Below are 22,020 nucleotides of genomic sequence, written 5' to 3' on the forward strand. Positions count from 1 at the left end.
TTAATAATCATTTTTTAATAATTTTTTAAAAATGGGGTGCTAACTTTTTAACGAAATTCAAGATCGCATAGTTCTGATCAGCTTAACAGAACTATTTTGTGAATACCTAGAGTTCTTGATATATAAAAAACATTTTTGAAATATAATAAAGTTTTAAAAAAATAGTAGAAATCTTTGAAAATTTTTTTGAGAGTACCGAGTAGTTCTGAGTAGCGTTTCGTATAGTACTCGACGAGTTCTATCGAAAACTGTAAGGTGAGAAAGCGATTGGATCAACGGTTTGCAAGATACAGCGATATTTGTCAGATCAACAATTCTTAAAGTGAGTATATCTCAGTTACGAGTTACGATTTTGGCTTCACATAATGGCCCGTATTCAGAACGCGCTAACAACGATGTTTGCGCGCTAACATGCTACAGTTTACGTCACGTATACTATAGAATTTCAGAGATAAAAGCGCGCTTTTATCGATAAAAGTGCGTTCTGAATACGGGCCAATGAATAGAGTTGCGCTACTGTGGTAATACTGTGACTCTACCACACTGTGATTCTACTCTGATCCATCCACATGGTGGAAGTATACAAGGTGAATCATTACGCACCTTGGAAAGTGGGGAGAATGACGTCACTTCTGATCGGCCAATAAGCCATTGAGCTGTTTTCCGCATGTCAAACCGCGTAAATTCAAATATTGATATCTAGGTTATGAAATGACCATGATGTTATGGTTTTGCCCATTTACGCGAGTAAATAAATGTCTTACCCGTGCTGATTTTCAGTTCTTCGAGCTGTCGACCACAAGCCTCGAGCCACTTATTTTGAAGATCAGGATCATGTGGAAAGAAATACAATTTCGAATTGTTTTCTTTCAAGCCCGTTGAACGATTTTTGCAGTGTCGAACCGCACACACAGGCATGCCGTATGAATAAGTTTCGTTTCTAGTCGCGACCGTTGTAACCGGGTTTATTTGCATCCTGTATGTCACACGGAGACACACTATCAAACGCCATACACTCACACAAACAACTCAAGCGCGTTTACTTCCTCCCTTTCAGCTCACACAGCGATTGGTTGGTTTATTTTACCACTGCGCAACTCCTAAGTACTTCACCTTGTATACTTCCACCTAGAGTTCCTCTAGTAAGGAACTCTACTTCCACCATGATCCATCCATGCTCTGATATACATTACAGATCTATTGCAACTGATTGTAACCACATGGCCAAGAAGACTATCTTGCACATAGTAATCAAATGTGAATATTTACAATGAATACCATAAGCATAAAACAAGAAACACATCGACCAGGTGCATTCAAAAAAACTAAAAAAAAACACAAAACTGGAAGACATCGCAGTAAAAGTGCCATCAATAAAGATTTCAGTAAGTTTTCTGTACATGTAATGACAGATTTTGTAATAGAAAATTATATTTTATTCAATTAACAGTAATAATCCTTTCTTTGTAAATGCAGTAACAAATTTTGTATATCAATATAAAAAAAAAAATGCTTTTATGGAATATATTTTGTTTGATTTTTAAAAGAAATATATTTTATTTTGTCTTGTATAGGAAAACATAATATCAAAAAGTTAGATAAACATTTAAAAAATCTTCAAAAGGATGCACGTAAAAATCAATTGTTGCAACTTAGGAAAAATAAGCGTGAACAAATATTGGCACAGAAAAGGAATCTTGGTAGCTTTTCTTCAGCACCTATCCTTATCTGTGTTATACCATTGCAAAATGACATAGATACAAAAAATATTGTATCTCTTGTAACTAAGATGGATGAAACTGCTAATGTTGCTACTAGTTCAAATGGGATTATTCATATTAGGTACACTGTGGAAGAAGGAACTTGTTTCCTATACTATTAAATAATAAGTTAAAAATTTAGCATTTATTAATTTAAATTTAAATTTGTATTTATTTAGTATACCAAGGCTGAAACAACGGTTTTCTATTATTGTACCATCAATAGATGATATTTTAGCGATATTAGATGCAGCCAAAATTGCTACCACAATACTCTTTGTAACTTCTATTACAAATCGAGAAAATAATGATAAGCAAGGGCAGATTATAGATGATTGGGGCAAGGAAATTATTATATCTTGTCTTGCTCAAGGTTTACCTTCTACCATAGTTGCAGTGCATAATATTCAGAAACTTCACATTAAAGTAAGCAATAGTACAAATAATAATTAAAAAATCTTTGGAAAGAATATAAAAATTAATTTTTATTATAAAAATGTTGTAAATTCTATGTTACATGTGTCAAATATGTTACTTATTGTTTAATATATTTTAAATGATAATAGAAACGTCAGGAATATAAGCAATCTGTGCAACGTGCAATTTCAAAATGGCTTCCTGAAGAAAAAGTATTTGAATTAGATACTACAGCTGATTGCTTAAATATGTTACGCCATGTTGGATTACAAAAACAAAGAAATTTATTTTACAAAGACATAAGACCACATCTTTTAGTTGAGGAAGTCTCCTTTGAATCTGATGATGTATGTAAAATTTACAATTAATATTTAAAATTGTATAAAAATCAAATTGTCATTTAATTGCTACATAATTCTTATCTCGACAGAATTCTCTTGACTTTGGAACTCTCATGGTCAGTGGATATTTACGAGGCACAACACCATTATCTGTTAATGGTTTGATTCATATATCAGGTTTTGGAAACTTTCAAATGTCATGCATCAAAATGTTGAGGGATCCATATTTAATTGAACGTGAGCAGAAGAAATATCTTTCTGATGATAAAATGGAATGGAAAAATGATTTCGCAATCTTAACTGCAGATCCAGAAAAGCAGGTTTATTGCACATATTTTAATATTAATGATATTTATATCTTTTGGGCCTAAATGTTGCTATTCTCAAATAAAAGTATTGTTAATTCTCTTACTATTTTTTTAGTATTAAAAGTAAACATTTTAACAGTATCTATATTAGCAGCAAGAGAGGCAGAAAGTTAAAAATTATCAGAAACCACATACATTTATAAAGATTTGTCAAAATTATTTGTAATAATTTATTTATGTACGATTTGTGTATTAATATATCTGTATGTGACTTCGAGCAATAATAATAATATCAGTACATGCAGTTTAAAATATTAAAATTTGTAGGAATCTCTTGAGAGCGAATATATTCCTGATCCAATGGATGCTGAACAAACATGGCCTACGAAAGAGGAATTGGCTGAAGCAGCAAAAAATAGAAATAGAAAAATTGTAAAAGTTGTACCAAAAGGAACCTCTGAATATCAAGCTGCATGGATACCGGATGAAGATGGAGGTTTACATGTTTTACTTCTTTTTTTCCTCTTATGAAATTATTTAATCTCCTACTTCAAAAATATATGTATTAAAATTATATATGTTCCTTTATGTATAGAAAACCTGGGTATATATTCAGAAAATGAGTCAGAAGACAACATGGATGTGGAAGAGGCAAAATCTGAAGCTAGCAGTGAAAATCTGGAAGATGACGAACAATATGAAACTATTACGATATCGGAAGCTCCTCTGGATGAAGAACGTTACGATCAAGATATTGATATGATTGAAGAAAAGCAAGCCATGGAAAACTTTAAAGGTCACTATAATTATATGTATTATAGTACATATATAATGTACCATCTTTCATTATCGTTTTAGTAATATTTTAATAAAATACAGAAGCAAAATTGGATGCACAATTTCCTGATGAAGTAGATACACCTCAGGATATCTTGGCTAAAATAAGATATCAAAAATATCGAGGTCTTGAATCGTTCCGCACTAGTCCATGGGATCCAAAGGAAAATCTTCCAATTGATTATTCTCGAATAATTGAATTCGCTGATTATGATCGCAGACGAAAACGTATTTACAAAGAATGTAAAGATATCGAAGGAGTCATGGTAAATATTGACAATTTTTTTTTTCAGTATTCATCTTGCATTAAATGGTTATCACAGTTTGTATGCGCGTTCGCGCGTGCGTTTTATTACCACTACATTTTATTTGACTGTCCTTTTTTTATATATATATAGCAGTCACATGAAATGTGTAGCAAATGAAAAATTCTAATATCAAAATGTTGAGACTGGTTTTTTATTTATAAGCATTTAAAGTTAGTGAATCATACCTGTCTTAAAGTTTACACGTTTAATTTACGATTGGCATTTTATTACATAGTACAACCAGACTTAAATGCTCGAACATTAGGCGATATGATTCGCTAACTTTAAATGTTTATAAATGAAGAACTATATATATTATAGTCCCAACATTCTTGAATTTTCTCAAGCATTTTCTCAAAATGATTTTAAGAATCTGCCCTTAAACGTTGTTACAATTTTTACCAAACACTATAGATATATGTATATGTATTTATATATTTGTATGCTTTCAGCCAGGATGTTACATACAAGTTTGTATCGCTCGCGTTAGCAAAGAAACTTTCAAGACACTTGCTATAATAGAAAATAAGCCATTAATAGTGGTCGCTTTACTTCCATATGAACATAAAATGTCTCTTTTAAATGTTGTGTTGAACCATTCAAGCAATTACACGCAACCAATCAAGTCGAAGGAAAGATTGATATTTCAGTGCGGATTTAGACGATTTACAACATGTCCAATATTCAGCCAACATACAAATGGTACTAAGCATAAGGTAAGTCAATGCGTTTTTATTTTATATATGCGAAATATGTTTTGTATTGTAAAGAAACATTATGTTACTTCGTCTACAAATTTATGTTTTATTATGATAAATATGTTTAGTACGAGAGATACTTTCATCCTGAAACTACTGTTGTGGCAAGTATGTACGCTCCTATTACTTTTTCACCATGTCCAGTTCTTTGTTACGTCGAGAGTAAAAGTGGCAAACTTGTATGTATTTTTTGCAGTGTTATTAGTATTGTATTAAAGTCGTACTATACGAGCATGAAATATAATGTGCTACTGTCAAGTTCAAATAACATTGTCATTTTAGGAATTAATTGCAACTGGTAGTGTGTTATCTTGTAATCCCAACAGAATTGTCTTAAAACGAGTTGTTTTGAGTGGTCATCCATATAAAGTAAATAAGAGATCAGTGGTTTTACGTTTTATGTTCTTTCACCGAGAGGATATCGAATGGTTCAAGCCAATCCAATTGAGAACAAAATATGGACGTAGAGGCCACATAAAGGAACCTCTTGGTAAATAATTGATTGATAATTGATTACCAAACGATTACACCATTTAATACTATTTGTTGCATTTATATATTTACTATTACTTATTAATTTATATACATGCTTCCGATTTTATGTTATAGGTACACATGGGCATATGAAATGCATCTTCAGTGGTCAACTAAAATCTCAAGATACAGTGTTGATGAATTTGTACAAACGAGTTTTTCCAAAATGGACTTATGAACTTGTATGAACTAATAAAAATAAAAATTATATGAACTTGTTAATCTCTTTGAAAATGTAGATTTATAATACTGGTTTTAAGAAGACGTATAAACGTCAAAAGCGTCATTTCTTTACGCTTGTGTATTATCTGTTCGAAATAAAAGCGATTAATGTCATCAGGTATATTCCAGTATGTTTCGCATATTTGAAAATGCTCAGAAAATGGCGTTCGCGTTTCAGTATCGAGAGCACATGAGCATGCGCGACTTCTACATGAACCGCGTCCTCAATCTGGTAACACTGCGCCCTTCCACCCCGCCCACCTTCCTACCATCAGTGGCACCAGTGTTCATAACAATGATCGTGCCGGTTGTATTTTTAGGTTAAATCACTCGTGTGATCTTTCTATCCTAATAGTTTATAAACTCTTTAACGGAGTAAAAATGGACAATAAAATAACAATATGCGATCCTGACGAGGAAGAAGTAGAAAATGATATATTGCGTGATATCGAACCGGTTATGTGGATCAATGACGATCCAAACTATGACTTGGACGAGGTTAACATGTTTTTTCACAGAGTCGACTCTGATCAAATTATATACGAAGAAAAAAGAAAAAAATGTAAATTTATCGGTAAATATGTCATGGGTGACGTTCTTGGTGAAGGTAGTTATGGAAAGGTGAAAGAAGTACTGGATTCGCAAACGCTTTGTCGCAGGGCGGTAAAAATACTGAAGAAAAGGAAACTTCGAAGGATACCGAATGGGGAACAAAACGTTCAACGGTGTGTACGACAAATGTGTTTTTTTTTATAAATGTTATATGCGTTATACCATAAATAAATTTTTTATCGTGTACAAATATTGAGGTAGTTTTTTTGTTGGGATATTTTGTATTTCTCGTGTCTGTTTTAATAATAATTAATATTTTACAGGGAAATAAAATTGTTAAGAATATTAAAACATAAAAATGTAATAAATCTTGTAGATGTTTTATACAGTGACGAAAAAGAAAAGATGTATCTAGTTATGGAATTTTGTGTATGTGGATTACAGGTAAATTTTCATACAAGTATTGTTTTTTATTACTTCAATTTATTAGATACACAATACAAATTTGGATATATATTTTACATGAGTTAAATAATTCAGGATGTAATCAATTTAACATTTCTATAAAATCATTGTCTATTCTATTTTAGTTATCAAAAGAAACAAATTTATTTTAGGTTACACATTGTATCTACTGTACTTATGTGTTATCCATAAATCTTAAGATTTATATATTTTTTCAGTGATAGGGAGTTTAAGTACATTGCAAATAGTGTATTCTTGGATATTTTTTGTATTACATTTGATTAGGATTATTTTATACTTTTTGTATTTGATTCATATAATTATATGTAAATATCTCGAAAGAAAGTTATACTTTGTACTATATAATACAAGAAAGTTGCTTGATTTCATATTATATCCATTTTATATTGATTATGTAAAAGCTAATAAATATTGTATGACTTAAAGGATACAATACTGGATGCTAATATTAACGATTGTAATTAATTTATTAAAGATGTATTTTATATTTTTATTTAAATTAGTATGTCTTAAAACCAATCAAATTGCAAGCAAATAATTTATAATATATCTAAGTTATTATTACTTTATTACAAATATTTTCTTACGATAATTTTTGTGATGTCATTGTATGTATTGTGTTACAAAACATATAATGACATTTTAATGAGAAAAAAGTTAAATTATATTAAAGTTTAAATTGTATTAAACTTTTCGATTTTGACATCTGTAACAATGGCTTGCATGAATTAACAACAATTAGATTTCTATTTATTAGATTCTTTACAGGATATGTTGGAAAGCACACCTACCAAGAAACTTCCACTTTGGCAGGCACATGATTACTTCTGTCAATTGTTGGATGGTTTAGAATATCTTTACAGTAAGGGAATAGTCCACAAAGATATTAAACCTGGAAATTTGTTATTAACCTTAGATGGTACCTTGAAGATTAGTGACTTTGGTGTTGCAGAGGTACAAGCTCTTTCATCTCTTTATTTTATTCAAACTTTTTATTAATTTAATTATAAGAATCGATAGAGTTATAATATGGCGAAAAAAGTATTGATAAACACAGTATATTTATTTAGAAAATATTACAAATACGATACAAACATACATTGCAACTGTGTGCTTTATTCCTATTTGTGATTATGCATCTCTACTGTATTAGGCATTAGACATGTTTTCCAAAGACGATACATGTACAATAGGTCAAGGCTCTCCAGCATTTCAACCACCAGAAATCGCAAATGGTTGCGAAAGTTTCTCAGGTTTTAAAGTAGATATATGGAGTAGTGGAGTTACATTGTAAGTAACACTTGTACACAACATTATCTAAAGGTCAGAATGATGTATCTATATTTTACAGGTATAATATAACCACGGGTTTATATCCTTTCGAGGGAGATAACATATATAAATTATATGAAAACATTGGAAGGGGTGAATATACTGTACCGAAAGAAGTAGAAGAGCCTTTAAAGTCGCTCATAGAGGGAATGTTGCAGAAAGATGCGGATAAGAGATTCACTTTGCAGCAGGTAAAAAGACACGCGTGGACCATGTGTGAGCATCCTAGAACACAACAACAAGTACCTATACCTCCTCTTAAAAGCAATGGCTGCCACAGTATGACTGTTTTGCCATATTTGATGGAGTATCATTATGGAGTCGATGAAAATCCTATATACTATACGGAACATCAGCTGAATGGTAGGTTTATTACACATATGCCGATATATATGTATTTTTCCTTTTAAAAAATAAGTTTAATTAAAAATTTATTCTCCAGTAACGGCAGCAATGCAAAATTTCAATGTGATTAAACTAACTGCCTTTTAATAAAACAAGAATTTCATGAAAATTTCCTTTTTTTTTAGAAGAACGAAGACTTCAAGAACTGGATCATATTAGTGAAGATAGGAAAACTACGTGTAACAGTCATCACACCAAATGCAATACAAACAGTCAAAACAAACGGAGATGGCGTAAGCCAATTTCATGCATTAGTATTAAAAGATTTCCATCCTGCAAGCCATCGTGATTTTGTTAATTGTGTCGCAATTTTATTGTTCTCACTGACTGTGTCAGTTACAAAGTTTCTCTAATGGAGACGACTGAAAGCTTAAAGAATGAAAAGCGTGCAAGATATGCATATAATGTAGCTAATCTAGCAGCATGAATGAGATACAAAACATTTGACAGAATAAGTTTAAAAGTGTCGGATGTAAAGATTGTGATATTAAGATTAAATCGTGTAGCGAATAATTCAGTGACATCCTTATTGATCGTTCAATGCCTAGGAGATGCCCAATCAAAGTCACATTTCATTTTGGTGCCATATTGACAACGCGATTAATAAAGTTATTAATCGTCTGTATTTAGCACTTTATTTACCATAAGATTTCCAATTGTACCTTCGTCCGTAGTAAGGCCTACTAAATCTAATGTTTATGAGGCCAATTGGACTGATCGAACATATGTATGCATGTACGTATGCATTGTATACAATACAAATGTAAGATGGTTTGACTTGACATTTTATCTAAGGGCATTACAGAAAAATACAGTTGGGGTTAATTAATTATTGATGTCGTACTACAAGTGATTCTTTTAAAACATTACTCTAATTTCCATTCGTTGAAAATGTCTACGTGTTTCTATTTTACAGATACCACCGACAAGGTACTATTAAAGATGACCGGTCTTATGTAAGTTCGCATTACTGTTAAAATTTTAAGTATAATTAAGAAAAGTAAAAGCTAATAATAATATAGTAGATAGTACTAATTTTATGATTTATTAATTTCGTAGACATGTAAATATGTTAAAAACTTAATATTATATATGTATATAATGTTCGATTTTTACATAAAAACTGTAATTTTAATGTTATCGTCCGAGTTTAATTATCAATAGAGATGATAACTGCAGAGAAAACCGATCGTACCGTTGAAAATGGGTAGCTTGTGTTTGTGATAATAAGAGCACCAGGATTGGCCCTTATTAGAACCCAGGGTATCGGTCATAAAACTTTTTCCCTAGGATAAAAAGTGAAAAGTGAAAATTTTCTCCATTAACTTCGATGATAAAAAATTTTACTTTTCATTTTTCATCCTAGGAAAAAAGTTTCATGATCGATACCCAGGTGCAATCCTGGCGGAGCAAACCTAAAAGGGCGACTGTTACCAAACGCCGATTGACTTAATCGACGATTAGTCCATTGGAATTGACCAATCGCGTCTGTCGTCAAAACTAAATGATAAATGCGATTGGTCAATTCCAATGGACTAATCGGCGTTGGTAACAGTCGCCCTAGGGTATATCCACACAAAACTTACATAGGCCGTGTCGGATATGCACTGCTAGTACTGAAAATCTGTAGTGTACGTTATGTATACTGTAGATTTTCAGTAGTGGTAGTGCATATCCGAACACAGTCAAAAGACGCACGTAAAATGAAATTGGATTATTTTCTTTATGCATATGTTTATGCAGCTATGCAAGTTTGTGTGGATATACCCTTACAGCTAAAGCTTAGAAAATTTTTACGATAAAAAACGGATGCATGTAATCGTGGTCTAAGGCCTGTTACATAATAGAGTCATAATTCAGAATTAAGAAATTAACCAATTATAGTCGATTATTTTTATCATATTTCTTACGGCTTACGAATTGCAACTCTATTGGGCCTTCTACAATAAGTCATAAGTCATAAGCTAGAAATGGATCAATCACAGTCGTCAATTTTTAGTTTCTTACTTCCGATTTATGACTTATGGCTTATTGTAGAAGGCCCATGAGCCATTACCTAAGTTTTAAGTATGAAGTCATAAGAAATTGACCACTCACAGTCGATTATTCTTCTCACATTCGATTGTGATTGGTAAATTTCTTATGATTTAATACTTAAAACTTAAGTAATGGCTTATTGTAGAAGGCCCATGATTGTGATTGGTCGATTTGCTTAAGACCTTACGAATACTACTAAAATTTTTGTAAGTGTGATGGCCTTTACTTTTCTTCAAAAAACAAATATTGTAATTTTTTCACACAATTTTTAGATTTTTTAATATAATGTTACGTAAGAAATTTAACAAATTGATCGCTATCGCTTTAATAACTAAAGTAGTAGAAAGAAAAGGAAAGGAAGAATCAATGAGAAATCATCAACGAAAACACCAATGTAGATCAATTTGGACTCAACAGGATTCATCGAAGAAATTTTCAATTACGAGGCACACTTCATTTTGCACATGAGGAATTAAGAAGAAAGAATAATGCATGTTTTGAAACATTCTTCAGAATGAGAAATGATTTATTTGATCGACTTATAGAAATGGGAACATCATACATTCAACGACAAAATACTAATGCTGCGTTCGGAAATATCACTCGAGTACCCCCGTGTATCGTCTTATCCTTGTTATTCATTCAATGTCAAACAAGGATAAGACGATACACGGGGGTACTCGAGTGATATTTCCGAACGCAGCACATCATGAGACAATGGGTGCGTTCCACTTAACGTTCGCGAGTATTATTTTGTCCTTCTTGTAATCGAATATTAAATAAGGATGAGATGATACACGCGATCGTTGCGAACGTTAAAGGGAACGCACCCAATATATTCTCCTAGAGAACGATTATCGCTTACTTTGAGATTTCTGGCTACAAGTGAAAGTTATAGAAGTTTAGAATATTCAACAAGAATCTCAGCATGTATAATTTCTCGCATAATTCTTGAAACTTGTCGCGTTTTATATGAGAATCTTCGAAAAGATTACTTAAAGGTAAAATTTAAATATTTAAAAGATAAATAAATTGTTTATAAGGACATGCATTGTTTATAAAAATTAAAAAATTGTTAAAATGAAACAACTGAATAATTTTTCTTTGTACAGCTGCTAAATTATTCAGATGTGGATTATTCCTTAATTTGCCTTCTATATATAAAATCCAATGTTTTAATTCATCTTCCATCTCTTCAGTCATTCCCATTGATTTAACTACATTGATAGCATTTTTCCAATAATCTTCTATGTCACAAGTAAGAAGTTCGTCAAGACTGTCGACAAAACAGTTGACTTTTTTTCTGTTTGATGGTGTTGCACTACGTGGTCTGGTGGGAGAACTGCATGATGCATTCGGTTGTATATTTCGACAAACATTTTCTATACAAAGAGGAAAAATAATTAAGTATAGAAATTTAATTATGTAATATATTTAATTTGTAATTATTTAATTATTACCTTTTGCTTGTCGATTATTTTTATTATCTAAAAATTCTAAATCGTCATTGTCCTCATCATACATTTTAACAGATTCTGTATCCTTCGACTGAGTTTTTGAAATCTGCAAATATAAAATAATTTTAATAAATATTTTATTAAAATATTATTTAATATTTGAGAATTTTTATTACTCACTGTTAATGAAGATTCTCCTTTTCTTTGTGCGATATATGGATCTAGGAAACTCATCTCTTCAAAAAGCCACCATGATGGTTTATATACATCATGAGAACATACACCATTTGCTTTTAACTGTTTCATTTTATTTAATAATATTGAGACTTTATTTGATAAATATTGAGAATATAAATGATTAATTATTTGTTTTACAATTTCTGGTGTCAATGATTGTTGCGTTATATTTTTATACCGTTCGCAAATTATTTCTAATGCTTTCTCGCGTTTGTTCCGATTATGATAATTTGCAGATTTTGTAACATATAAACAAGGATGCTGTTGATATAATAGTACCAACGTTTTTACCTGATCTTTGTATATGTTCATCTAAAAAATAATTTTTTAATTTTATTAATATATTATACATATTTGAATAATACACGTGTATATAGAATTCTTATTTTACTTTATACTTTAATGTAAATTAACTTATTTATATTCAAATCTAATCTGGTCAAAAAATAACCTTTTGATGTTCCCTAATCTCTTTCTCATAAATTCTTTCTTGGGGTCGATTGTGTATCTCGAAATGAGGTAAAAATTACAAAAGTTCAACAAATTCACTATTCATAATTTAATTAATCATTAACTAACGAATTTGCTAACTTTCACATTATTTCAAATACACTTTTTTCTATCTACCTTTTATTGATAATTATTGATTTTTAGTCTGCCTCGCGGAGTTGATCCAATTTTTTTTTAAGCTTTGTATAAGATCAAATGTTTAATAGTACGCTATTATATGAAATGGGACGTGCTGCATTTCTTCATTCGAGCTTTCTATTTTAGTTTTGCAGCCAAATTGGGTGTGTCCACGATCTGAGTTTTATGGCACATTCGATATATATGCACTGAGCTGACACGGTTCTAGTGCTTCTTCTTCTTCTTTAAATAATGGCTCTCGCCTCCAAACTATGTAATAGGAGGTCGATACACATCACTTCACTATGGTACTGTCAATAATCCTTATGCGTGGTCTACAATGGTAGTAGTAGTAGTGGATGAGACTGTTAAGCCGTAATCACACTACGGGTTGCGCGCTCTGTTGCGATTGAGATTATGGTTGAATGTTGGAAACTAACCAATGCTCTGATTGGTTAGTTTCCAACATACAACCGTAATCTCAATCGCAACAGAGCGCGCAACCCGTAGTGTGATTACGGCTTTAGTATAAGAAATTGACCAATCACGGTTGATAATTCTTCTCACATTCGACTGTGATTGGTCAATTTCTTATTTCTACAGTCTCATCCACTACTGCTACTGCCATTGTAGACCACGCATTAAGCCAGAAACACATAGAAAAACGTAAGGCCGTAAGACGAATCAGTAAGGAAATCGTAACATTGGATTCGCTACCGGCCTTACGGTCTCTATGATTGGCCAATTCGCTTACTGATTACGTTTACGGCCTTACGTTTTTCTATGTGCTATGGGCTTTACATATTTATGCCTGTTTCTACCTTTATGTTCTGTGCTCCTTGGACAAAACCAGACAAAACTGACCACAAGCTTACCTCGTCAACAAGGACCTTGGAGGACCTGGGCCAATATTATATAGAAGAAGAAGAATTGATTTGCGATCAAATATGGTTTTTTTGTCGTTGAATCTTTTAGTAAGATCCCGCGGACCTGACGAATTTTGGCGAAAACGGAAAATATTTAAGCTTGCCGCAGTAAGTGATTTGTCACGATAGATATCTTTATTTGCTCTTGACTAAAATGTATATCCATAAGAAAAACTAAATAGGAAAACTTTAACGTTTTTAGCATTATTTGGGTAGAAGAAGGAATTGTTACAGCATAGCTATTAAAGGCGTAGATCGAGCACTTACATACTGCACTCGGGGTAGACAACTAAAAAAAGAAGATATGACAGAGGTATTATAAAATTTATGAAGATATATAAGAACAAAAATTGTATATGCATATATGTATTGAACTCATTTTTCTCAAATTTTGTGCTTTTAGTTACGGGAGCAAAGGATAGAAGCTGCTACGAGTGAACATGGTATAAATTTCAGAATCCTTAAGGAAGGATTATCAAGATGTAACATTCTATTAAATCGAAAATCACTGGCTGACTTGGCGATTTGGGAACCTCGATCTTTCAAAGTCATTACAGATATTGCGTGTGCGAGAGCAAAACAAGATCATTTGAAGACTAACTTGAATATTCAAGTACCAAAGAGTGTTATTGTGAAGGGCTATATTAAATAATGTTTCATAAGTATAAAATGACAAGTTTTCTCCTTCCAATACATTTATTTATTATTTTTGAGATGTTTCTGAGTTTGTTTTAATCATAATCATATATCAATGATACCACAAGTCACTAGATATACAATTAATTTTTTTACGATACATCATTTGTGGTGTACCATAAATACATCTAATTACAAGAGTCCATCATGTACAATTGTCCAACAATAATGCAACATTTCGAGTAATCTTTCTAGTAGCTATGTTGCAAGAGCTTAACATGATAAACGAAAATAGAACTTTCCTTTGTAATATTACATTTTATCAGGAACAGATACATATATTCAAATGGAATAGGCAACTTACTGCGCATACTCCGGATAGAATAAATTTCATCTGATATAATCTCACAAATATACTGTTTTTTCGTCAACATGTACATTCAACAACGAGCATTGACGATTTGTACGAAGTCGGGTTTGAGTGAAGCACCACCAACCAAAAATCCATCGATATCCTTCTCTTTTGCTAAATCTTTGGCATTGGCTGCTGTCACGGAACCACCGTAGATAATTCGTAAAGTTTGTGCAACATTGGGGTTGACATTCTTGGATAGCCACTCTCGTAATTTTTCATGAACCTCTTGCGCTTGTTGCGGTGTCGCGGTTTTACCTGTACCAATTGCCCACACTGGTTCGTAGGCCAAAACCACATTGTCCCAAGATTTAATTTTGTCTGCTATTGCCTTGGTTTGCCTATAAACTACTTCTTCGGTTTTTCCTGCTTCACGCTCTTCCAATTTCTCGCCTATACATGCAATCACCTGGAGATGTCAAAATATATTTTTTCTCTCTCTTACTTTTATTATAATTAAACGCATTAAATTGTGTGTATTTTTCTACATATTTATATTTCTTTGAACATGCATATATATATTTGACAAATTATAATTGATTCTTATATTTACTTTCAACCCAGTTTCTAAAGCATGTACAACTTTCTCTGCAATTAATTCGTCCGTTTCGCCAAAAACGTTTCGACGCTCAGAGTGGCCAAGAATTACCCAAGGAATGCCATTATCCAGAAGCATAGCTGGACTAATTTCACCAGTAAATGCTCCTTTAGGAACTTTGTATGTATTCTGCGCACTGACGCTAACATTGCCAGGAACAATGGAAGTCACATATGTAAGATATATCGATGGAACGCCAACTACAACCTCTATAAATCACAAAAATGTCATTCTTTCAATTAAAAATAAATAACTCATACCAAGATGGAAAACTAAAGAACTTGAATAAGAAATAAAACAAAATAATTCATTATGTAAGCATAAAATATCGCTATTACATTCCTGGATGTAAATATGCGAAGAAAGTATATTGAATAAGGTAATTTGATAAAGATTTAAAATTTTAAATATTTATTATATATTTGGACGTTTTTATTATTTGCTTTTTTTTTAAATTTTCCACGCGCGAATGTATAATTTGCATTTGCAATTTAAATAAAATTTTTATAAATAATACAAGTGTTGATATTTCAGATACGAGGAACGTTTTGTACAGAGTGACTGACATCCACGTACCAACGTTAGGATCAAGTGGACCAGTTTTCAGGAACGTGATGATATCACCGATCTCACTCTTCATGCCATTCATCTTCCAGTTACCGCCAACAAAGAATTTGCGTCCCATCGTCTGTCTCGTCTGCACACTTCGTGACAGCTGATATTTATGCAACGTGCAAGCTACAGCAAGAAAAACTTCTTTCTGTCAGACGTGCCTTGACACAAATCAATCTCGATTCTCTGACCCACTCGAATCTATCTAATTTGACCTACTCTGACCTTCGCGCGCGCACCAACGCACACCAAGGTGAATGAATGACGTCTCGCCCAATCATATTTTACGTACATACATCTTAGGCCTGATTGCACCAACGTGATTTCGATTTTAAGCGAAACTTAAACTGTCTCTGTCTCTGTCTCCCTTTCGGCTTTAAAATGAGATAGATAGAGTTTTAAGTCTCGCTTAAAATCAAAAAGTATTGGTGCAACCGGGCCAGGCGTGTTCTGATTCTCACCTGAATGCTTCCTGATATTAAGTCATCTGTGTTATTTACCGAATGTTAAACAAGGATGACTTAACATTCGGGAGCACCTATAAAAGTGGGAATCCGAATATGCTTGAATATGCCTCTTGTAATAAGAACAGACATAAAGCCCATTCTACAATTGCGTAAGCGTAGGTGTGACGGTAAATTTGTAATTGTAAAAGTTCACCAATTACAGCCGAATACGAGAAGAATATTCGACTATAATTGATAAATTCTTATAATTGCACTATTCCCAACTATGTTTACCAACTGTAGAACAGGCTTGAAGCTTGTTTATGTTACAAACAGTGTAAAAAATTAACTAATCACTGTTGAATGTGACAAAAATAATCGACTATGATTGGTTAATTTTTGACGATTTACGACTCGCAACTTTATTGTAGAACAGGCTTAAGCCCATCTCCTAAGGACAATTTCATGCTGACGCTTGACGCTTATTTTTAGTGTCAAAACAGATTACGTGATCAAAATTGATGCTTAATATTCGTCAATTTGTATCACGCGATCTGTTTTGACGCTAAAAATAAGCGTCAAGCGTCAGCATGAAATTGTACCTTTACAAGCTAAGCAGTAAGAAATTAACCAATCATAGTCGATTATTTATGTCATATTCAACTGTGATTGGCCAATTTCTTATGAATTGTGATTCTATTGTAGAACAGGCATAAAGTTTCGATTACCGACTACCGACTGTACAACTTCATAAAAAGTATATAATTTAAAGTTTGATTAATACCTGTTTTTACCAATGCAGATTAACTTTAATCTCGATTCAATTTGCTCTTCATCTTTTTCTAATTTTAAAAATTAGTGGAATGGTAGAAATGGGCATAAGCCGGTTTTAAAAAAAACCAAACTCCGATTAACTTTAATCGGCCGATAAAATGTTTCAAGATTCGAAAATGTCCTTTTCTGGCGCCGAGTACTCAGGTACTCGATTCATATAGTTTTTCCACGATTTAGAAATTTGCGATTAATAAGGAATTGTGCTGTTATTATCGTATCATTCGCCACAATTCACAGCTGTCGGAAAATGAGGTTATGTTTTTAATTAGTAAAACTGAAATATAATTAACAGATTAACTTAATCAGAGTTGACGTGACCGGTCCTGATTCTGATGAGAGTTCTATAACCTCTCACTATTGTGTTGATAGTGTCCTGCGAACGGTGATCATTTATAAATTAAGATTTTTTTGTTAGGAGGTAAGTATATACTCACGGTATTTATGATATATACGACTGATAGAATGTTGAAACGATATCTCGTTACGAGTCACGTATGCGTATATAGCGTTTGTTAATATAATTTTTATTGACATATTAAAATCTGTTCAAATTTATTTAACGAATAGTAAAGAGCACCAACTTTTTGCTTGAATACTTCTAATTTGAAACCTATAATAGTTAACTCTAGGCACCTATTATTGATCCAAAATTTTTAATTGTTCAGAATAGATTCCGATCGAAATTATTCAATTATTCCCTAGATTTCTATTATGTTTTCTAGGGAAAATTGAACAATTCCAATCGGAATTCATTCGATGCATTCCATAATAGATATCCTGGTAATCCTGATGCCGATAACGATGAGAATTCATCATATAGATTATAGAGAATAGAATAGATTTATCGACTCAGTGCTCTTTGTTTTTATTATAAATATATAAAAGATTTTTTTTGCGATAGATTTCTATTCCGAGTTGATTCTGTCGATAAAATCGATCCTTCTGGATCTCATCCCTTCCTAAAATTTGAAAGAAATAAATTACAATTGTCTATTTATAATCCTTTAATTTTAGAAGATATTGAAATATGGCAAGCGAAGAAATATATAATCGAGAAGCCAATAAGAAACTGCAGCCCATATTTAAGAATCGTTCGTTCCAACAAAAATTTCGACAGACTAGCAGCAGTGGAAAGAAACGCACTTGGCGATCATTGAAACAAGTCTTGGCTCAGGAACGTTCGTTACCATGGCCAACGGCAATAAAACATTGTATGCATCGAGTGTGACAAAATTTTTTATTTCCTCTCATTGTTGCATTCATACATATTAGTCGGAAAATATTTAAACGAGACATTTTCATATAATGTACACGTGACTAAGATCAAAATAGTTTCGCGGCGTGTATTAAATATAAAGACAGAGAGTGAGTGGGACAGAAGGGAGGAGCGGGGAGCGTATAGTTTTTAGCATAAATAAATTTGTTTAAATTTCAGACAGTTCTATCAATGCACCACCGAGCTTCAAACCTGCAAAAAAATACTCAGATATTTCTGGATTGCCGGTGAGTAATCCAGAAAAATGGTTGCTGTAATATTTATCGACTATATAACGTTTAATCAAGCTTCTCGTCCATGCTGTACCTCGTAAGCGCGGTAAACTAATTTCAATAAATAAAATTTACATTTCATTTATAGGCTCGATACACGGATCCACAAACTAAGTTGTATTATGCCACTGCCGAAGAATTTGCAACGGTTCGCAGTTTACCGATGGACATAACGGCCGGATATTTGGCTTTACGTGGAGCGTCCAGTATCGTTGGTTAAATGATCCGATACTCGACATGGCCTAATCGAGCGACTACATTGTGATCTATATATCATCCGACAATGCAACTCAATCATCCAGTGGTCATTATAGGACATTTACAATTTATATTTTAAATATATAAACATCTATACATTTCGCAATATGTTGCTTTTAACATCCTTGAGTTTCCTTCTCGTTCATATTCACGAAGAACAGGGATACATCGATAGGGATGGAGAGTGTTAGATGGAACGATTCAATCGACAAAGAGATACAGTAAATAAAGTACCGATATTTTTTTTTCTCAGACAACATATTTATAACATTTTTACGTGATGCCAATAGTACTTTGCAGGATTTTTCCAAAATGAATAATTCCATAGATAATTTTGGTTATTTTCATTTCTTTTTCGTTCTTATCTTCTCGTGTTACTTTACACAATACATTATTAAAAAAGCTTGTCCATTATAACTTAGTATATGAACTAGAGGCTAATAAAGGAGAGAGACCTGCGGAGGACCTTCGAGAGCTGTATTACTGTTCATCGACTGTTGCCGCACTGAATCTTTAGTTTTCTTCAATCCAGTTTACGCGCCCCGTTTGCCACTAGCAATACGGCCATTTTAACAAATTTGCAATTGAAGATACAAACAGCAAGGCCTACTGAAATATTGCCCGTTTTGTGCACTATCCTTAGGTTGCCATTTGTCTTTAATGTAATTAATTACTTGATCGATTATTTTTATCGCTTTAGTCATATAGATCAGGAAGATCTTCATCATCGCTGTCGGCGTCGTTGTCTCCCAATTCATCCAACTCGTCAAAATTTGGCTTGCTATCGCCTGAGCCACTTAGACCACCCATCTGTCGCATCATCTATAAGATCGGAAAAAAAGTATATATCAATTATCAATAATATCTTGATATTTTTTTGCTATACAACAAATACATGTGACATGTGTTCTTACCTCTTCTAAATCTGGTGGGTTACCTTCTTCGTCGGTGTCGTCCTCGTCCTTCCATTTGTTAAAGTCACTCTTTAACCAATGAGCCTTTGTTTTGTCTTTAATTAATCGTGGCCAATATGGTCCCTCTTCTTTCTTAGCAAGAATCAATTCAAAGGTTCTGCCCTTCATATTTTTTATGGTTTTGCTGGGCTCAATTTCTTTGTACAGATTAATAGTAACCTCATGCATTTTTTTATCTGTACCTCCCTCTCCTTTGAAGTATATTTTTTCTGGTTCAATTTCAATAACAGGCTCTTTACAGTCTTCTAAGCAGATAGTAACATATAAGATATCTTTTCTTTGAGCCCACATAACTGGGGGAGGAGGTATCCTAAAAGTTGAAAAAGAAAATATTATGTATATATATAATAAACAGCTGCATTTAGCAGAAGCAGCTTTGCAACTATTATAAAATTCTTTAATATAATTGATCATGCCTTTAAGTACTTCCTGGCTGAATATAAACTAATTATATTAAAGAATTTTCCAATAGTTGTAAAGTTATCTTTTCTGCTGAATGCAACTAATATATACAAGTTTAGAAAAATTTTTAATATTCAATTATATTCTAACTAAATAAAAAATTAAAAATTCTTAACCCTTCATGATCACTCTGGATTAAAATGACCCAAGCATAGTGTAAATTATTTCAAAAGTATTAGACTAAAACAAAAATTTAGAAATATAAATTTAAAAAGTTATAATTTTTATAAGTAAAAAAATTTATTTTCCAAAGTTAACATATTAACATTCTTTTTAGTATTAAAATTAAATTTTTTATTACAACGCCATTGTTCCATTTTCTTAATGAATGAAATTATATACTTTCTCTGTAATCTTTCAAGTCAATAAAACTAATATTATTGATTTTTAATAACACTTCAAAAAATGTTCGGATCATTTTAACGAGGGGTAATCGTGTGACCATGAAAAGTTAAACGTGCTAACAAAAATTAAAGTGATATCAATTTGAGGAAGAAAAGTAAAAAAAGATTCTGTATCAAATCTAATAATCTAAATAATTAAAATTTGCACTAAGAACGTTTGAACGTTTTTCGACTTGATCGTGAAAAAAATTCGCCTGTTTTCTTTTGATATCATCTCTCTTTTTTTACTCTATATTTTCTACAATGAGTAGGTAGTATTATACTAAAGCGAATAAAATGATATCTCATAATTTTCATCATTTCGAGTACTACGTATCTTAGAAAATTCATATAAAACGAATTCCCACGTGTACAGTGCGTATTCTATGTACATAAAGGACCTGTTGTACCTTTATAGGTTAGAGACAAAAGCTCGATACCTAGCATCGTGATTCATTAGTTGTGGTAGTACGCTATGTGCGATATATGATATTAGTGTAGAGACAGGAAGAGATTTGCTTATCGCGTTAACCTTTGCAAATGAAAATGAAATGAGCATTTCGAAGAAACGAGAGTCATCACAGTCCCCGCCATCGTCCGGCGCGACATCATTCGATTCGTACAAGAGGCGAAGGAGAGAACAATAAAAAAAAATAAAAAAAAAACCGAGTACACGACAACGCAACATGGATAATGATGCAAGCGAATAATTGCGTCACGCATTTTTGTTCGAAAGAAAGACCGCTGCCATGTGGTTAGGTCGTATCTCGGTCTAGAAACTCGGAGAATCAATAAAACCGTCTCACCAACATGGCGATGCTTCGGAAAGCACGGGGCGGCATTTATATACATTCGCGATAGTAATTCGTGGCTATATACGGACACGCGGCTACGGAGCCTACCATCGAGCCTTAACGATGTAAATCGCCACGCCAATTTATGTCAATCCTGAGATACTTACTGGCTTTCTTGCGTCATGCTTTCGACAGCTTCTCTTGCAACGAGAATGAAACAAACACACAGCGCACGTAGCGCACTCACGCAGCTCACGCTATTCACCAGGCACCGCGCCGCGCGCCGCTCGGCGGACCCAATTCGAGATTCTAGATTGTTCGCGCCACTTCGATATCTCGTATCGTTCTCATGAAACTCTCAATCGATGAATCGATGTTGGCCAATCTGCGTTTTAACTCTCCATGATTTATTTAACCTTACAGGAAAAATATTTTAAAAGCACGCGCGCGTTGCTGTTCTTTTTTCACGATGTGATTTAATTAAGGGTCTATAAGGAGAGACCCCTCACTTAATCGATC

At 32.7% G+C, this 22,020-nt stretch overlaps 7 protein-coding genes across 8 annotated transcripts; 4 read left to right on the top strand and 3 right to left on the bottom strand.

Annotated features, from left to right (window-relative positions):
- Positions 1–1,157: 1,157 nt before the first annotated feature.
- Positions 1,158–5,451, top strand: Tsr1 (Tsr1 ribosome assembly factor). The gene is made up of 12 exons (XM_018542485.1): positions 1,158–1,385; positions 1,548–1,842; positions 1,940–2,186; positions 2,327–2,524; positions 2,608–2,838; positions 3,154–3,322; positions 3,422–3,622; positions 3,706–3,929; positions 4,424–4,687; positions 4,798–4,908; positions 5,012–5,219; positions 5,339–5,451. The coding sequence occupies exons 1-12, from the start codon at positions 1,271–1,273 to the stop codon at positions 5,449–5,451; spliced, it is 2,376 nt and encodes a 791-aa protein (XP_018397987.1). The 5' UTR covers positions 1,158–1,270.
- A 415-nt stretch (positions 5,452–5,866) lies between these two features.
- Lkb1 (Lkb1/serine/threonine kinase 11) lies at positions 5,867–8,853 on the top strand. The gene is made up of 6 exons (XM_018542495.1): positions 5,867–6,210; positions 6,361–6,481; positions 7,292–7,477; positions 7,677–7,813; positions 7,875–8,218; positions 8,386–8,853. The coding sequence occupies exons 1-6, from the start codon at positions 5,867–5,869 to the stop codon at positions 8,547–8,549; spliced, it is 1,296 nt and encodes a 431-aa protein (XP_018397997.1). The 3' UTR covers positions 8,550–8,853.
- A 2,180-nt stretch (positions 8,854–11,033) lies between these two features.
- LOC108776024 (uncharacterized) lies at positions 11,034–12,082 on the bottom strand. Its single transcript, XM_018542516.1, has 3 exons — positions 11,935–12,082; positions 11,758–11,860; positions 11,034–11,679 (listed from the first exon to the last, which is right to left on the bottom strand). The coding sequence occupies exons 1-3, from the start codon at positions 12,058–12,060 to the stop codon at positions 11,306–11,308; spliced, it is 603 nt and encodes a 200-aa protein (XP_018398018.1). The 5' UTR covers positions 12,061–12,082; the 3' UTR covers positions 11,034–11,305.
- A 1,374-nt stretch (positions 12,083–13,456) lies between these two features.
- On the top strand, positions 13,457–14,196 carry mRpL20 (mitochondrial ribosomal protein L20). Its single transcript, XM_018542512.1, has 3 exons — positions 13,457–13,652; positions 13,747–13,857; positions 13,948–14,196. Exons 1-3 carry the CDS (start codon positions 13,566–13,568, stop codon positions 14,194–14,196), a joined length of 447 nt encoding a protein of 148 aa, XP_018398014.1. The 5' UTR covers positions 13,457–13,565.
- A 34-nt stretch (positions 14,197–14,230) lies between these two features.
- Tpi (triose phosphate isomerase) lies at positions 14,231–17,644 on the bottom strand. Of its 2 annotated transcripts, XM_018542499.1 has the most exons (4): positions 17,517–17,644; positions 15,767–15,928; positions 15,146–15,399; positions 14,231–15,001 (listed from the first exon to the last, which is right to left on the bottom strand). In XM_018542499.1, exons 1-4 carry the CDS (start codon positions 17,614–17,616, stop codon positions 14,621–14,623), a joined length of 897 nt encoding a protein of 298 aa, XP_018398001.1. In that variant the 5' UTR covers positions 17,617–17,644; the 3' UTR covers positions 14,231–14,620. The 2 variants fall into 2 exon arrangements, with proteins under 2 accessions (XP_018398001.1, XP_018398002.1); XM_018542500.1 differs by lacking the exon at positions 17,517–17,644 and having other exon boundaries at positions 15,767–16,099.
- LOC108776012 (INO80 complex subunit C) lies at positions 17,251–19,049 on the top strand. Its single transcript, XM_018542502.1, has 4 exons — positions 17,251–17,500; positions 18,097–18,293; positions 18,518–18,585; positions 18,719–19,049. Exons 2-4 carry the CDS (start codon positions 18,110–18,112, stop codon positions 18,848–18,850), a joined length of 384 nt encoding a protein of 127 aa, XP_018398004.1. The 5' UTR covers positions 17,251–17,500; positions 18,097–18,109; the 3' UTR covers positions 18,851–19,049.
- Positions 19,050–19,179: 130 nt separating this feature from the next.
- Positions 19,180–21,761, bottom strand: p23 (cytosolic prostaglandin E synthase). Its single transcript, XM_018542501.1, has 3 exons — positions 21,669–21,761; positions 19,803–20,172; positions 19,180–19,710 (listed from the first exon to the last, which is right to left on the bottom strand). The coding sequence occupies exons 1-3, from the start codon at positions 21,683–21,685 to the stop codon at positions 19,585–19,587; spliced, it is 513 nt and encodes a 170-aa protein (XP_018398003.1). The 5' UTR covers positions 21,686–21,761; the 3' UTR covers positions 19,180–19,584.
- Between the last annotated feature and the right edge of the window lie 259 nt (positions 21,762–22,020).

This window comes from Cyphomyrmex costatus, unplaced genomic scaffold (assembly GCF_001594065.2).
Source record: "Cyphomyrmex costatus isolate MS0001 unplaced genomic scaffold, Ccosl1.0 scaffold332, whole genome shotgun sequence".
In the NCBI taxonomy this organism is placed as follows: Eukaryota; Metazoa; Arthropoda; class Insecta; order Hymenoptera; family Formicidae; genus Cyphomyrmex; species Cyphomyrmex costatus.

What these genes read in the sequence shown, in the direction of transcription:
- Tsr1 (XM_018542485.1), top strand. Translation starts at nt 1,271, where the DNA reads ATGAATACCATAAGCATAAAACAAGAAACACATCGACCAGGTGCATTC. An exon ending in CTGCAGATCCAGAAAAGCAG is followed by an intron (nt 2,839 to 3,153) that starts GTTTATTGCACA and finishes TAAAATTTGTAG; the next exon opens with GAATCTCTTGAGAGCGAATA. An exon ending in GATACCGGATGAAGATGGAG is followed by an intron (nt 3,323 to 3,421) that starts GTTTACATGTTT and finishes CTTTATGTATAG; the next exon opens with AAAACCTGGGTATATATTCA.
- Lkb1 (XM_018542495.1), top strand. Translation starts at nt 5,867, where the DNA reads ATGGACAATAAAATAACAATATGCGATCCTGACGAGGAAGAAGTAGAA. An exon ending in TGGAGTAGTGGAGTTACATT is followed by an intron (nt 7,814 to 7,874) that starts GTAAGTAACACT and finishes TATATTTTACAG; the next exon opens with GTATAATATAACCACGGGTT. An exon ending in TACGGAACATCAGCTGAATG is followed by an intron (nt 8,219 to 8,385) that starts GTAGGTTTATTA and finishes CTTTTTTTTTAG; the next exon opens with AAGAACGAAGACTTCAAGAA.
- LOC108776024 (XM_018542516.1), bottom strand. Translation starts at nt 12,060, where the DNA reads ATGAAACAGTTAAAAGCAAATGGTGTATGTTCTCATGATGTATATAAA. An exon ending in AAGGAGAATCTTCATTAACA is followed by an intron (nt 11,861 to 11,934) that starts GTGAGTAATAAA and finishes TTATATTTGCAG; the next exon opens with ATTTCAAAAACTCAGTCGAA. An exon ending in AAATAATCGACAAGCAAAAG is followed by an intron (nt 11,680 to 11,757) that starts GTAATAATTAAA and finishes CTCTTTGTATAG; the next exon opens with AAAATGTTTGTCGAAATATA.
- mRpL20 (XM_018542512.1), top strand. Translation starts at nt 13,566, where the DNA reads ATGGTTTTTTTGTCGTTGAATCTTTTAGTAAGATCCCGCGGACCTGAC. An exon ending in AAATATTTAAGCTTGCCGCA is followed by an intron (nt 13,653 to 13,746) that starts GTAAGTGATTTG and finishes TAACGTTTTTAG; the next exon opens with CATTATTTGGGTAGAAGAAG. An exon ending in AAAAAGAAGATATGACAGAG is followed by an intron (nt 13,858 to 13,947) that starts GTATTATAAAAT and finishes TTGTGCTTTTAG; the next exon opens with TTACGGGAGCAAAGGATAGA.
- Tpi (XM_018542499.1), bottom strand. Translation starts at nt 17,616, where the DNA reads ATGTCAATAAAAATTATATTAACAAACGCTATATACGCATACGTGACT. An exon ending in TCGTATATATCATAAATACC is followed by an intron (nt 15,929 to 17,516) that starts GTGAGTATATAC and finishes TTCTTGCTGTAG; the next exon opens with CTTGCACGTTGCATAAATAT. An exon ending in CTTTAGAAACTGGGTTGAAA is followed by an intron (nt 15,002 to 15,145) that starts GTAAATATAAGA and finishes TGACATCTCCAG; the next exon opens with GTGATTGCATGTATAGGCGA.
- LOC108776012 (XM_018542502.1), top strand. Translation starts at nt 18,110, where the DNA reads ATGGCAAGCGAAGAAATATATAATCGAGAAGCCAATAAGAAACTGCAG. An exon ending in GCCAACGGCAATAAAACATT is followed by an intron (nt 18,294 to 18,517) that starts GTATGCATCGAG and finishes TTTAAATTTCAG; the next exon opens with ACAGTTCTATCAATGCACCA. An exon ending in CAGATATTTCTGGATTGCCG is followed by an intron (nt 18,586 to 18,718) that starts GTGAGTAATCCA and finishes TTTCATTTATAG; the next exon opens with GCTCGATACACGGATCCACA.
- p23 (XM_018542501.1), bottom strand. An exon ending in ACCCACCAGATTTAGAAGAG is followed by an intron (nt 19,711 to 19,802) that starts GTAAGAACACAT and finishes CCGATCTTATAG; the next exon opens with ATGATGCGACAGATGGGTGG.